Here is a 15922-nt window from a genome sequence, read left to right on the forward strand (position 1 = left end):
TCAAATTTGAGAGCTTGTGGACATGATCTATTATTTGTGAAAGAAAATCATTAATTTACCAATGAAATTATTATCATTTAAGCTTCATTCATATTTTTGTTTAAATAAAGGTACTCCCATTAAAATGCCTTGGTAGCCAGCCTTTTATTTTAATTTTTTTTACTATTTCGTTGGCTGCAGTACAGTGAATAGACTGCAAGTGGTGCTATGTGGTTTACAGTTTATGAACAAAGTTTTGTATAGGTTTGCAAAAATGCTACAGATCTTATTTTATTTATAACGCACCAACATTTTTTACAGTGCTGTACAGTGGAAAATAACAGACTGGTTACAATAGAGGAACATAACTTGAATTAAATAAAGTGATGGTCCTACACACAATAGCTTATAATTAGAGATGTGCGGGTTCGGATTTACTTGGTTCTTTTCGCCACATTACCGCAAGTTCAGATTAGTTCGGATTTATCTTATTGGCTATCCAAAACATGTGACAGCCTGATATGATGGCGTTTTTTTTAGATCCGAACATATACGAGTAAAACTGAACCGCACATCTCTAATTATAATCTAATTTGGTCTAAAAATGTATTTATTTTTTACTCAGTCATGTGAATCAGTGTTTTATCTGTACAAACCACTGTGAGGATGTAGGTAAACATCTATACTCCATAATAAAGTTGTAATGGTTGTTTCTGTAAAGAGATTTGGAGAAAGGTACTCCTTGAGACTGTGTATGAGCTATAGAGATAAAAAAAAATATATATGAAATTTTTGTTGGTCCGTCCATTCCGGCATCACGCCAAAACTATGGGATAAATTTGGATTGTTTTTTCAATATTGTATAGCTTAGTCACCTAGAAAGAAACTGAGCTATGTATTATCTCAATGTGACATCAGGAAGAGGAGCAACAAAGGAATAACTAGACGCTTGACACTCGGTGCATGCAGTGTGCAGGCCAAAAATGACTAGAGTACACTAGTGGGCAAACTTGTGGAAACCTTTTGGAAAATATGTTTTCAGGGTTTAATAGAGTATAACCAGTGCTTGCAGTGGGAATTTTGAAGTGGGGGTATGGAAATTTTAGTTTAACCCACCACCCCAAGCTTTAGGGATTTTGATAATACGATTCAGCCTCTGCTGCTATCTCAACTTCTGAACCTCTCACTGCCTACTACCCTCTCCCACACCCCTGCACCTCACACTACCTACTTCCTCCTCTCACCCCCCCCTGTACCTCTAATTCCATGTCCAAAGACGGCGCAGGCAGAGTCTGGCTTCTCCTCTTCCCTGTCCCCTGGCTGGCAGTGGGCTCTCACGGGCTGCTCAGCATCATGGAGGGATTCTGCTGTGATTAGCTGCAGCGCTGGGAGGGAGCGCCGGGGCAGATGCTGTGGCCATTTGGACTTGGTTGGAGCTGGCTGTGAACCAATCACGGCATGGACTAGCAGCCAATCAGATGCAGTCGCATGGTTGCTTCTGATTGGCTGCCGGTTCATAAGCCGTGATTGGCTAGCGGTCGGCGCCAAAATGTAAAAGGCCACCACCAAAGATTTTTTTTACTTTGGCTACCGGTCTGTGGTTCACAACTGGCGCCAGGGGTGTGTACTGCCGCCGCATCTCTCCTAGCTTTCAACTCGCCGGGACCAGTCACCCGATGATCGGCAACAAAGCCAGCGCTGCTCAGATGTGTCCCCAGCGAGACACATCTCCACATAATACTACAGCTTCTCTTTTTGACCCCAGCGCCACCAGCGACTGGGTGGGGGGGCGTTGCGGGTTAAAGTAGCTGTATGGCATACCGCTGTATACTGGCTCACTTCGAGCCCTGTGTGTAACTGCATTTTTAAAGAAAATCATATGAAGGTATAGATCACTGCAAAGATACGTTTTTACATAATATAATGCAGTTCACCACAAAGAATTATCTTGGCTAAATAAAGATAGCAACAAATGTGATCCCTACCAGAATTGATAGTAAAACATCTTATTTAGTTGTTTGATTATCATAAGTTGGTCGCTGTTTTTTTTTTTTTTTTTACTTTACTTTCTTGAAGTAAGCTGTGTAACTTATGTAGGATGACAGGCAAAGTAAAAACAGTTGACTAGTAACCTAGAAAGAGATACAAAATAATTGTTTTACATGAAGGTAAGCAAAGGAGGCATTTTGAAACTGGAATAAGTATCAACAGACTCAGTTGATTCAAAACCAAACTGGTAAAGGTAAGAGAAGACCCACAACACCATGCTGTGATGGAAATATGAAAAAACTGTGTTTGAGTGACAGAAGAAAATCATCTCAGGAAATTCACAATGATTTACCTGATTGTGGTGTAAACATCAGTGCCAGGACTGTTCAACGCAGACTTCAATACCTTAGATTAAGAGCCAGAATTCCAAGGAAAAAGCAGCTTTTATCTCTCAGACAAAGACAGAAAAGATTAGAATGGACTAAAAAGCATATTAACTGGTCAGAGGAACAATGGAACAGTGTCATGTGGAGTGCAAAACCAGAATATCCATATTTGGTAGTGATGGAATGAAATACATGTCCGCAGTAGAGTTGGAGAAGATTTTCTACCTGGGGAACGGAGGGGGGGGGGCAGTTGAGGAGAGCGCACACTGCAGAGGGTAAGCAGTGGATGAATAGAGAGCCTGGGGGCAACCCAGCATCTCGGAGAGTTTAACTTCTTCATGTATGACCAAATTTGATTTTTTTTGCCTGGTGCTTGTGGTTGGAAGAATCTTAAGTACTATGAATACTTAAATTTACTGGTTTTAAAGTGATATTTAATTTATAACTATTTTCTTAAACGGCACACACTGGAGTGATTAATCGTGCAGTGTATATGCACGATTTGCGCACTCCCGCGGTCGCATGCGACATCGTCAGGTTTTATGTGCTGCACATCAATATACGATATAGCATGCGGCGCCATGCAGTGAAGGGCATAACAAGTGATTGTATTGTCCATTACATCGTTCTGATGTGTACCCAGGATCCGATATGTCGGCCTGTACACATGGCTCAGTGTGTACCCAGCATTAGTCCAGTGGGAATGTAATCTTAACTGGCCAGAGCCAAAATACTTTCCTTCACACTCCCAGCAGATTTGTTGTTGTAATTAGCAAGTGGCTATTTAGCTACCTTTTGATGTGTCTACCACCAAGCCTCAAAGAGGAAATCGGACTTTGAACCGCACACAAGGAAAACAAGCTGTTTTGTTATGCTGCAGAGTGAACTTTTTATGGGTGGCAGAACAACTTTCTTGTTAAGTTCCTTTTATTAACCGCTGTATTATTCTATGCATGTAAGAAGGGTCACTATCTAAAAAGACTCACTCTTCTGTATTATTGTGTACTGTATTTATAATCCTCAGCATTCCATTAATTATGTTGCTGTAATTGCTGCATTTTAAGTTTCATTTGTTTGTTTTTTTCCAACAGAAAAAACTTGGTTGAGTTCCCTGCACAATTCAATGCACCGGCACATACTAGCAAACATTTTCTTATCGGTCTACTTTTATATACAGACTATGGACCTGATTCAGAGGTGGAAGCCAGAGGTGTTGGTGCTGTGTCTTCCATAGCAGCGGGTGTGAGAAGATATGCAAATGCTGGAGGTGCCGTCTCTAGTAATGAGACGCCCAAACTTCTCAGATCCGCTGCATGCTTCCGAAGACGCAGCATCATCATCGCCAAAGTGTGGACCATTGGACATCTGAGTAACCCTGTTATTCAGAATGTCCACCACGTCTATGCTGCCGAGGCCAGCGAATATTTTGTCAGAAGACGCAGTTGCTGGTTTGGTACTCCTTAAAAACGAGGGACACACAACAGTTTTCTTAAACGTGTACCCCTACGCACTACCAAATGGCTGCAGACTGTCAATCAACCATCGTCTACAGCCGCACTGTGCCCGATGATGCAGGACCTGGTCTGCACATACACAGTGCGGGTCATGCGCAGATCTAATAATATTGGTCAATTGCGTCCAAATCTATTTAGTGTCCACCTATGAATCTGCTCCTTTGTACATTGCATCCATTCCCTTGTAATTTGTAAACATTTACTGTCCAAAATGATTGTTCCTTGTAGTGATAGTTTATCCAAGAAATAACCAAAATGGTTATAAATGTTGCTCTATGCCCTGTGAACCATCACAAATGTAATATGATTAGGTTGCAAACAAAACATGCACACAAACATTTTTTTTTTACAAAGGAAGTTCTGTGAAAAAATAAAATAAAAATAAATGTAGATTTGTGAATGTGAATTTGCTTGTTTGATAGAATATTAATTTGCAGAGCTGCGGAGAGCTTGGTCGGTCCCAAATACTGTGAGAGAGGCATGTTCAAATAGAGCCATGTCCTATTTTGCAAACTTTTAAAGAAGCTATGCGCACTGACGGGGTCAGGCTGTGCCATCTTGGGGTGTGGTTTCATCTCCACCCCAACAACATTGGGCCCCCTGAGATGCCCAGGCACTTTGTACTCACTCCACGCCCCTATCTGTGCCCTAATTTATCTAACTCCTAGTTTACAGTTTTTCTGTAAAAATTGCACTATTAGCTTACATTTTAGATTATCAATATAAAATTATTTACAAATGTCTTTCCTATATTTGAATCGTATACATTTTGAAGTCACCAAATATATAGGAAAGTAGCAATTTAATATGTGTGCTCTATACAATATATAACTGTGTATAACTTGGGCCCCTGTAACTGGACCTATTTGCCAAAATACTCCTAGTACAACATTAGCACACAATAATTTGATAAAACATCGTGCAAGAGTTATGCATAGCTATGTCTGTAGCATGTTTGTGCCCTTGTAGGCACAGATGTCTTTAGCACCTTAATATTTGCTTACAGCGTTTCATTAGTATATTTCAGTGCCAGAAGAAACTTTACTTAATAGAATCTGAGATTTTATTTTTTAACACCATTAAATACTCCAGAACAATGGCTTCCGTCATACCACTTTACGTGTAATAAATGATAGCAAAACACGTGTAGTAATTGCCAGCAGATATGAGCTCTCGACTAAAACCACTTTAGTTAAGTAATGGTGGCATCTGCAAGTTATGCTACACTTCCCATTATAGTGTGAAAGGAGAATCTCAATATAATATGCCCTAGACTTATGAGATATAGAAGGTGCTAACACAGCTCAGAAAGAGGAGAGGTTTTGTTGCATCAATACAAAGGGCAAGTTGTGATTACACTAATGGCTTAATATTCTAAACTGTAAGACACTTTCTTCTGTAACATTGATGTTTGATGCATACACAGGCTCCCCTCCTCCCGCCATCATGTCCAGCAAGAAGACCAAGGCTAAGACCACCAAGAAGCGTCCCCAGAGGGCGACATCCAATGTCTTCGCTATGTTTGACCAGTCCCAGATCCAGGAGTTTAAGGAGGCTTTCAACATGATTGACCAGAACAGGGATGGTTTTATTGATAAGGAGGATCTGCATGACATGCTTGCCTCTATGGGTATGTAGATAGTTTAAGGTTTCATACCCACTGGTGTAGCACTTGTATTTTCAATAACAAGATCACTGTAGGCTCCTTGTTGCATCCACAGATGTGTCCTCATACACCTAGCTCAATACACCATGCAGTGCGAGACGACTAGCATGAGTGAGCCATCAGGTTCGGTATTTGTGCTGATTTATTTATTTTTTTTGTCCAAAAATATGCCTTAGTCTAAAGCGGATGCCACAAACGGGATGTAGTTAATTTACTGGCGGCGGGGATGTTGGCTGTCGAATCACGACCCTGGACTACAGATAGGCGTCAAAATCCTGACACCTATCTTTAGCCTGACGACGAAATCCCGACAGCCGGCATCCCAATTGAAGGTAAGCAGGGGTTAGGCATCCCCAGGTGTGCCTAACCCTAGCCCCACCCTTCCTGCACCCTAAACCTAACCCTCCGGGGGGGGGAGGGGGTGCCTAACCCCAAGTTTGCCCCCCCCGGGAGGAGGTTAGGGTTAGGCACCACTAAGGGAGGGTTAGAGGGGGGAGAGGGTTAGGGTACTTACCTCCCCTGTCGGCAACTTCTCCCTCCTAGGCTTCCGGCGTCGGGATATGAACTATTCAGCTGCCGGGACTTCATACCCATTCCCAACAAATGGCTTCACTAGACAGCACTGATTCATTTGATATGCGATACTTCTGTGTGCGACCGAGTCTGTATATGAAGCACAATGGAACTTGGTGTGAAAAAATGCTGCAGCCACAGCATGGTAGCACTTTGTATACAGGTTTCAACTCATTCGCACACCGACATAAAAGTGTCACATAACAAATGAATCAGCGCTGTCTTGTGAAGCTTTTTTTTCACATCCGATTACAATTAAAACGCAAGTTTGGGAGAAAAAGATGCTCCGCACAAGTCACATGGGATCTGTCACGCCGATCAGAGCTGTTTGTGGTGACTGCAGCAATAGTGTATGAGGACACATCTGTAAGCATAATAAATGCAAAAAATAGAACTATTAGTGCTCCACAAAATACTACCACAAAGTAAGTAAAAGCTCTAGTAGGAATAGTCAGTGTCGTAACTATGGGTGTGCGAGCGGTACGGCCGTGTCTGTGGCCCCACCCTCTCCGTAATGATGTCACTCGGGGGCTGTATCGGGCGCCGTAACCACTAGTTAAGGCTCCAGGAATAGTAATATTATAAACAATGTCATATTCATTTACATGCATTTTACAAATGATAAAAATTTATGTAGCACGTATTAAAAAAAAATCAGTAGGTGTGAGCCTTAATGCTGCCAAAGCGGACATGGACAACTTACATGGAATTGTCTATTTTAAGTGTTTAGATTTCCCAGTAATATCAGAATATTATTAAAAGCTTTGCACCATACACTAATAGTATTGAGCTTTAATATCTATATATTAAACCAAGTGGTGGTGATAATGATTTCACCTGGGTGCTGGGGTGTCTCCTATTCAGCCTGTGTATATGTATGTATGTATGTATATATATGTATGTATATATATATATATAAATATATATATATATATATATATATATATATATATATATATATATATATATATATATAGTGATTTACACTGCTTCCTTTTATTGATTTGAAACCTCTCTTTTTGTCCTACTGGCACTTACCCCCATTCTTCTCCATGGGGGGGGGGGTTGACGAGAAAAAATAAAAAGAAGGGAATAAAACCCAGAAGCTTCAGGGACAACAGATAATAATCTTCAACATGAACAATTTCCCATGGTCCCATTTTTCTTTCTTCAAAAATTTTTATTGAACCTTTCACTGTAATGCATACAATAAATTGTATAAACAGCAAAAAAGGAAGATAGAGGGGAGAGGAAAGGAGATAAACAAAAAAGGGGGGGAGAGAGAAAAGAGAGAGAAAAGATTCCATCCACAAGCCAATGGTTTAGCCCAGTTGGATAGAAGGATCAGATAGAAACACTCTGGTTTCGTACAAAAATGCAGAGCGAAAACAATTATACATTTTTTGTTTAATTGGGACATTTAAAGTATCAATAAAAGATCCCCATATAGAGAATTTTGTTCCAGTCGTTGTTCTTTATGTAAAGACGTTTCTACCCAGTCCATTTTGAACACTTGAAAAGCTTTTCCTTAAACATGAGTAGGGAAGACGGGGATGATTGTACCCATTGCTGTAGTATACACTTCCTAGCCGTGGCCAAGAGAATCAAAAGTCATTTACGACAACCTGGAGAAATTGTAGAGGTGGTTGTGAGAAAGCCAAAAATGGCCCATTCTGGGATTAACGGTAAAAAATATTTACCAGTTCCGACAAAGCAAACTGCTAAGCCAATTTTTTTTTGTAGAGATGCAATCCCAAAAACGATTTAATGCTAATATAGGCTTTTAGATGGTTATAGGTATGGACAGAGCCGTAACTAGACTTTTTGGTGCCCTGTGCCAGAGAGAGCATTGGTGCCCCCCGCCTATTTTTTAAATAGGGACATAAGAGAGTGCACCTGAAAAAGGCCTCACGGGGAAGGCTCAGGGAAGAGATACGGGAGGCCAGGAGATGCTGGGGATAAAAGAAGAGGAAGCTACAATTGAGAATGATAAACAGGAATAGTGACGGGCCCAAACAGTGCCCCCTGCGGTGCCCTGTGCCATGGCACTGGTTGTACTACCCTAGTTACGGCCCTTGGTATCGATTCAATGATCCTATAAGAACTTGTGTCTGCAGTAAGAAACAGTAGCTCCGCAGTGCAGTCTTCTGGGTGCTGCCTTGGTTATTTACTCATCTACTGACACCATTGCCAACCCCCAACCACAAATAGAAGCACTAATTATCACCACATGTTAAACACATGATGTTTGACATATGGTGTCACTGGTGTTTTAATAAAACCAGTGGGTAACCAGCCTCAGTAGTGTTTAAAACTACACAATTGAGTCCATATAGTCGAGCCTCACAGAATTATCAGGAATCTACGCGTGCGCAGGACCTACTCTGCGAGTGTGCAGAATGGGTCCTGCTCAATCGCACGCAAGCCCTTGAATGGCTCTGCCTGAATGACAGGCAAAGGCATTGAACCAATTAACTGACTATTTTTTCTAAAAAAAAAATAAAATAAAAAAACCCCGACAATTTCGGAGCGTTTTTTTTTTTATATTATCATTATTGAATTAGGTCAGGAACATCTATTTCAACTTATCCAAAATGATTTAAAAATAAAATAAAAAATAAATATAAATATATATATATATATATATATATATATATATATATATATATATATAATTTTTTATTTTTTTTTCCCCCAAACATTGGAAACATAGCGACTTTCAATTAGAGACCGGTTTCAGGTACAGGGGGTGAGGGGGAGGTTAATTTACTTTTTCCCAGTGGCTGCTAATCCTTGCAGCCGCTGGGTGGGGGGTCGTGCTTTTGTTGACCGATCAGCGAAGCAGATTCCCTTCCTGCAGCCGCCCTCCTGTTTATCTGACAGCTCAAAATTTTGCGACCAGAGCAGAGAAAGAACTGCCTGGTGTTGTCGGAAAATTGTGACCATGCCAGGGAAGTGGTGGTGGGGGCTGATGTGAATGGCCAAATATTCTCTGTAAAGCGCTGTGGAATATGTGCACGCTATATAAATAGCTAGTAATAAATACATGGTCACAATAATGTGTACAACATGCCAGGGAGTGCTGCTTCAATAACTGGTCATTTCACTTATCGCGGTTATGTGCGCTTCCGTTTAACGCTCAATCCAATTGTAAAATAATATATCTCATGCTAGTCGAGTTAAGTGTGGAGAAAAATGGGGAAAACTCCCTGTACCTCAATAAAATGCAAACTAAATCATTGGATTAAACTAAAGTATTGAAGTATGTTAGTGGCCAAAACGCAAATTAATTGGGGCGCTTAAAAGGTGTGAAATTGCTGATTTTTGCAATGTTTAATAACTTTGAAAAAAAATTATAGAGAGCAAGTTTTGTTTTCCAGCTAATTAAATGCTCTAGATAAAATAATAATGCCTTTAAGTTGATTATTTTATTTTTTTTGTCAATTATCCCATTATTCTGCATTTTACAGAATATCACCCCTAAAATGACATGTCATTATTGGCCAAATTAAGCTACTTAAAAACTTCTAAGTGCCTAATTAATCATTAGGTGGGGTGTCGCAGGGGTTTGAACAAAGTCCCAACATTCTTACCTTACAGTTTGGGATTTTTACAGACTTTTTACCTGCTCAGGGGCTGTGAGAAAACCACCTTAAATCCTATGGAAAGTCAAAGAAGCTTAATTTGCGCAACTAATTGCATAGCAAAAAACTTGCGGACGGCCGTGTTAAGTTACATTTAGCCGAGCTAACCCCTGTAGGCGGCCTGATGTGACTAATTGAATACTCCACTATATGTCTTTGCTGTGTATTCCATTGTGGCTGTTTTTTTGTTTTCCCTTTGAATTTACACGCAATTTGGGCCTCTAATGGGATGCAGTCAGGATACCGGCGGGCCCTATCCCAACCGCCGATATCCCGACATGGGACTAAAGATGGGCGTCGAAATCCGGACGCCTATCATTAGCCCCACTACTAAATCCCGTCATACCGAACGAAGGTAGGCCCGGGTGTCTTAGCGTGTAGCCACGGGTGGGGGGGTTGGGTTAGCTTTAGGGACCCCCCGGGGGACTTAGCGTTAGGCACCCCCCTGGGAGGGTTATGGTAGGGAAAGGGGGGGTTAAGTTTAGGAACCACTAAGGGGTGGTTAGGTTTAGGGTGCATGGAGGGGGGGGGTTAGTTCCTAAACCTAATGGGGGGAGGTTAGGGTTAGGCACTAGGGAGGGAGGTTAGGGTAGGGAGATGGGAGGGTTAATGTACTTACCTGCTGCAGTCAGGATTTCGACCCGTCGGGCTGCCACTGTCTGTATTTGATCCGGCGGCATCACATACCGACTTCCTCTCTAATACCCCTTCTACACTTGCTCTAATAACCCAGATTATTGCACATGAACGTGCAGCAACCCGGGTTACTGTGCAGTGTGAAAAGACAGGGTGGAAATAACGCAGCATTTCAACCCTGGTCACGAGAAAGGTTGAACGCGTGTTCAACCCTGCTTGTGATGTTGTGTGAATCGGTAACCCGGATCGATGCTACCAGGGTCCCATTAACTGCATAGGAAGAGCCGACACTTGGAGATGAGATCCTCTCCAAGCGCTTGGCTCATCACGTGCTGGCATCATCGACCCGGCATTAATTCTGAGTCGGGCCGCCTGTCTGTATGGTGTCTCAGCCAGGTCGCACCCGGGATGGGTGAGTGAACAAAATCCCGGGTGCAACCCAGCAGTCAGATGTAAAAAGCAGTATTGGAAAGAAACTGAAAAGCTACTGTATAAAATTGACTCTTTCCTTTTTGTAATATGTGCATTTTCTAGGCAAGAACCCCTCTGATGAGTACTTGGAAGGGATGATGAGTGAAGCCCCTGGCCCTATTAATTTTACCATGTTCCTGACTATGTTTGGAGAAAAACTAAACGGCACTGACCCTGAAGACGTAATTAGGAATGCATTTGCCTGTTTTGATGAAGAAGGCACAGGTACAACCAGTAATAAAGCATGCTATTTAGTGTTACCCTAATAAAAGTAATACTAAATTGTTATTTTCTGGCCATTTTACTAATGTAACAATAGTGAAAAATTATTTGGACATTTTATTTATCCGTGGCATATATTTAAAGGGGTTGTCCACCATTTACCCCCTCCCCTTCTTCCTTGTGCTGCAACCAAGTGGGAGGTGCCAGAGTGACAACATTGTACCCCCCCCCGGCAGTACAATGCAGCAATTACTGTCATTATAACTCGAGAAGGGGCCCTGATGATGCAATCCAGCACAAATTGCTTTATCAAGCCACACGGACTGCCCACATCTCTGGGTGGCACCAGGCAACAGCGTGGGGCCTCATTTTTTTCCCAGGAGTCCGGGAGAACCACTATAGATTCGGGAGTCTCAGACATTCTGGGGGAGTAGGAAAGTTTATTTTATTTCCTTTGCTTTTTGTAAATCTTTAAAATGTGTTCTTGTGACTTTGCACTAATGCTGTTTACACATCTAACAAAAATGTTTAGCCTTTCATAGATCTGCCCAGATTGCAATTAATTAATCTAAATGTACAAGTTGAGGGATGAACTTTACAGATCTGATCAGATTACATTTATCAAAAGGATGTATATTAGATGCCTGCACTACCTTACTATTGAACACTGGCCTGTGTAGCTCACTCACATACTGATGAGTCATCTACCAACCTGATTTTCATGCTCAATCGAATCCTACCTGATGAAATTATTTTGATTGCCTTAAGGTGCGGACACACAGGTGATCAGGAAAGACAGTACAATTACAACATCGTAATCGTACAGTTGTTCCTGATCACCTGTAGTGTCTGCACTGATTGATCAGTTGTTCAGTGCAGGCACAGTCCATTATTCCTGAACATGCCAATCTGTCGTTATCGGCAGATTGGCCTGCATGTTCAGGCAATGGACCATGTTGGAAACGACCGGGGGGAGCGCGCATTGCTTGACGTTTCTGACATAAAAGTGCACGATTACTGAGCGACTGCACAATTACGATGTCTATATCGTGCAATCGCACACTAATATCGCCCAGTGTGTACGAACCTTTACAAATCAACAGCAATAATGGTAATCATAATAAAGTATTTCTACCTAGCTTAAAAAAAAAAAAAAGCCCACCATGCTCTCTCTCACTCCCCCTGTGCAGCAGGCTGCCTTACTGGGAGGAAGTTGCTACTCTAGCAAACAATGACTGACATCTTGGCAGAGTTGCTTTACAGAAATGCACAGTGTGGATTGGCTGATTATACGTATGTGCTGGGCTAGTGATGTCACAGTAGCTTAGATCCTTTGGAGTGCAAGGGAGGTGTGCTGCAACCAAGCGGACTGTGTCACGATTGCATCATTGTGGCCCCGCCCCAACTACAGAATGCAGCGATTAACAGCATTATAAAATGGGGAGGGGCAATTCAGTGCAAATTGCTTTATCAATTCATTTGGACTCCCCACTTAGCTTGGGGACTGGGCGGCACCGGGCAATAATGAGGGGGCCTCTGGTAGACCAGACTACTTTTTTCAGTTGTTCAGGAGAACCACCATATTCCTAGAGAGTAGGCAAGTATGTTTATGAATACAATATAAACAATGGAGCAGTCCCAAAAGTGCAAACTCTAACTATAAACCCAGCAATATTGTCCAATAAGACTGTAAATGTTCTTTCTTGTGTGTCCACCATACACTGCTCTCTCCACTTAAGGTGATTAAATCGCATGTTTATTTTTCCCCTAATTACATGGGTCACACTCAGCAGGAAGCAGTACCAGACGTTCACTAAAAGGTTTCTTGTATAATTACGTATTTTATACGGAATCGGGCACATCAACTGCTCGTTCACAAATACATATCTATGAGCCAGACTCTCCTCTACACTCCTTGTGACGTTCACATAAAGGTTTTTTAAAGGGATAATTACACCCAAGGATATTGTCCTTATTCACCAATCCAACCATTATTCTATGTTTATCCAGAAAATTTTTTATTCCATCACAGATTAAAAACATCAGAAAAAATGGTTAGCTGAAAATACTAAAGTCCCCAGAATGAACCTCCTTACTTAGCCCGGGATAGCAAGGTGTTCAGGCTACAGCAAGAACAAGTTAAATCAGCATACTCCAGTCCCCCACCATCAACGCGTTTCAGACCATTTGTCCTTCTATTTTTTCTGATGTTTTTAATCTTGTGGTGGAATAAAAAAAAAAATCAGGACAATATCCTTAAGTGTAATTATCCCTAAAGAAACCTTTATGTGAACATCACAAGGGATGTAGAGGTGAGTCTGGCTCCAAGAGACGTATTTGTGAATGAGTGTCAGGATGCAGCCTGGAATTGGCCGCTACTCACGTCTGCGATGGCGTCTTTGGGCTCCTAGGCGTCCGGACGTCAAACGTAGAGACAGGTAGCGGCTGAGTATTCTGCCCAGGGATGGCTAGAGCCTTCATGTGGCGTCCTGGTTGATGCGGTGCAGTCCTGGGTGCTGCCATGTTGGTTCATGTCATCTGATTAGTATTCTCCTATGGTAGTTCTGCGGTCGGCCAGCTACTGTCCTTGGCCACTGACCAGCTACCTAGGGGTATTTTAGGGTACTACCGGCAACTCGAAGTTGCCTGTACAAATTTGCTCCTATAGTGGTTTTCTACTGTGTCTGCGTCTCCGGCTCCGCAGTGTACCTTTCCAGTGTACTCTCTTCGTGATCAAGTGCTGACTACCATCGCTATTCAGTGTCTCATATCAAGTGCTGACTACCATTTCTACTAGCGTATCAGTCTCCAGAGCATCATCCATCACTCATCAGCTTCAAGGTCTCTTGTATCTACAGTCTATCGAATCTCTTGTCAGTCTATACGACTGTGTCTCTATTCCATACCCATACATTTCCTGCTTTGTTAGTGCTAATATAGTCCTCCCATATCTATCTCTGTGTTTTCTCCAGTATCTGCCCCAGGGGTCGGGACCTGTTCACTTGGTGCTGCGAAAACGCACATCCCGCTTGGTGGGGTCACTGGTGAATACCATCAGGTGGACTAGACTCCGCACCTTGGGGTAGATCTTGCCAACACCTGGGAGAGACTTATGAAGAGGACGTATATATTGCCTTCCCGTTTCTTGTCACCCGCTACCCTTAGGCCTCCGGTCCTAGTTCCTACATTTGAAGCCAATAAATATCCGGGCTTGACAATGAGCAGTGGATGTGCTTGATTACTTATAAGATGGAAGTATAAAGGAAACCTTTTAGTGAACGTCTGGTACTGCTTCCTGGTGAGTGTGATCCATGTCATAAGGGGAAAGCTGAACATGTGATTTAATCACGTTAAGTGAAGAGAGCAGTGCATGGGGAACACACCAGAAAGAACATTTACAGTCTTATTGGACAATATTCCTGGATGTATAGTTAGGGTTTGTGCTTTTGGGACTACTCCATTGTTTACATTGTATTGATAATTGAGGTTTGGTGTACCTGGGAGCAGGACCAAGTTGCAGACCTAGTACAAGATACTACCTATTGTACAGCCATGACCAAAAGTTTTGAGAATGACACAAGTATTGGTTTTCACAAAGTTTGATGCTTCACTGTGTTTAGACCTTTTGTCAAATGTTACTATGGTATACTGAAGTAAAATTACAAGCATTTCATAAGTGTCAAAGGCCTTTATTGACAATTACATTAAGTTTATGCAGAGAGTCAATATTTGCAGTATTGACCCTTCTATTTCAAGACCTCTGCAATCCGCCCTGGCATGCTGTCAATCAACTTCTGGGCCACATACTGACTGATGGCCGCCCATTCTTGCCTAATCAATGCTTGGAGGTTGTCGAATTTGTGGGTTTTTGTTTGGCCACCCACCCCTAACTGTGCGGAGTTTGTATATTCTCCCTGTGCTTGCGTGGGTTTCCTCCGGGAACTACGGTTTCCTCCCACACTCCAAAATATACTAGTAGATTAATTGGCTCCTACCAAAAATTAACCCTAGTTTGTATGTTTGTGCGTGTACCGGTGGTAGGGGATATCGATTGTAAGCTCCACTGGGACAGGGACTGATGTGAGTGGCCAAATATACTCTGCAAAAGTGCTGTGGAATATGTATGCGCTATATAAATAACTAGTAATAAATAAATAAGTTCTCAATGGGATTAAGGTCTGGGGAGTTTCCTGGCCATGGACCCAAAATTTCGATGTTTTGTTCCCCGAGCCACTTAGTTATCACTTTTGCCTTATGGCAAGGTGCTCCCATCATGCTAGAAAAGACATTGTTCATCACCAAACTGTTCTTGCATGGTTGGGAGAAGTTGCTCTTGGAGGATGTTTTGGAACCATTCTTTATTCATGAATGGTCTCAGAATGCTTTACTGTTGGCATGACACAGGACTGATGGTAGGGCTCACCTTTCCTTCTCTGGACAAGCATTTTTTCAGATGCCCCAAACAATCTAAAAGGGGATTCATCAGAGAAAATAACCTTACCCCAGTCTACAGTCATCCTATCCCTGTACCTTTTGCAGAATATCAGTCTGTCCCTGATGGTTTTTCCTGGAGTTAAGTGGCTTCTTTGCTGCCCTTCTTGACACCAGGCCATCCTCCAAAAGTCTTCGCCTCACTATGCGTGAAGATGCACTCACACCTGCCTGCTGCCATTCCTGAGCAAGCTCTGCACTGGTAGTGCCCCTTTCCCGCAGCTGAATCAACTTTAGGAGACGGTCTTGTCGCTTGCTGGACGTTCTTTGGCTCCCTGAACCTGCCTTCACAACTATTGAACCTCTCTCCATGAAGTTCTTGATGATCCGAAAAATGGTTGATTTAGGTGC

General features: G+C 42.2%; 1 protein-coding gene across 6 annotated transcripts in view; it reads left to right on the top strand.

The window, feature by feature from the left end:
- Positions 1-15922, top strand: part of MYL9 (myosin light chain 9) — an 80732-nt gene that overhangs the window by 50622 nt on the left and 14188 nt on the right. For all 6 annotated transcript variants that reach the window (XM_088480576.1, XM_088480575.1, XM_088480580.1 and 3 more), the window contains 2 exons: positions 5295-5498; positions 10922-11083. In XM_088480576.1, coding sequence (XP_088336702.1) covers positions 5315-5498; positions 10922-11083 — 346 coding nt within the window. In that variant the 5' untranslated portion in view covers positions 5295-5314. The remainder of the gene's footprint in view (positions 1-5294; positions 5499-10921; positions 11084-15922) is intronic.

The sequence above is a fragment of the Taudactylus pleione genome, unplaced genomic scaffold (assembly GCF_031769625.1).
Source record: "Taudactylus pleione unplaced genomic scaffold, aTauple2 ptg000256l, whole genome shotgun sequence".
Classification (NCBI taxonomy): Eukaryota; Metazoa; Chordata; class Amphibia; order Anura; family Myobatrachidae; genus Taudactylus; species Taudactylus pleione.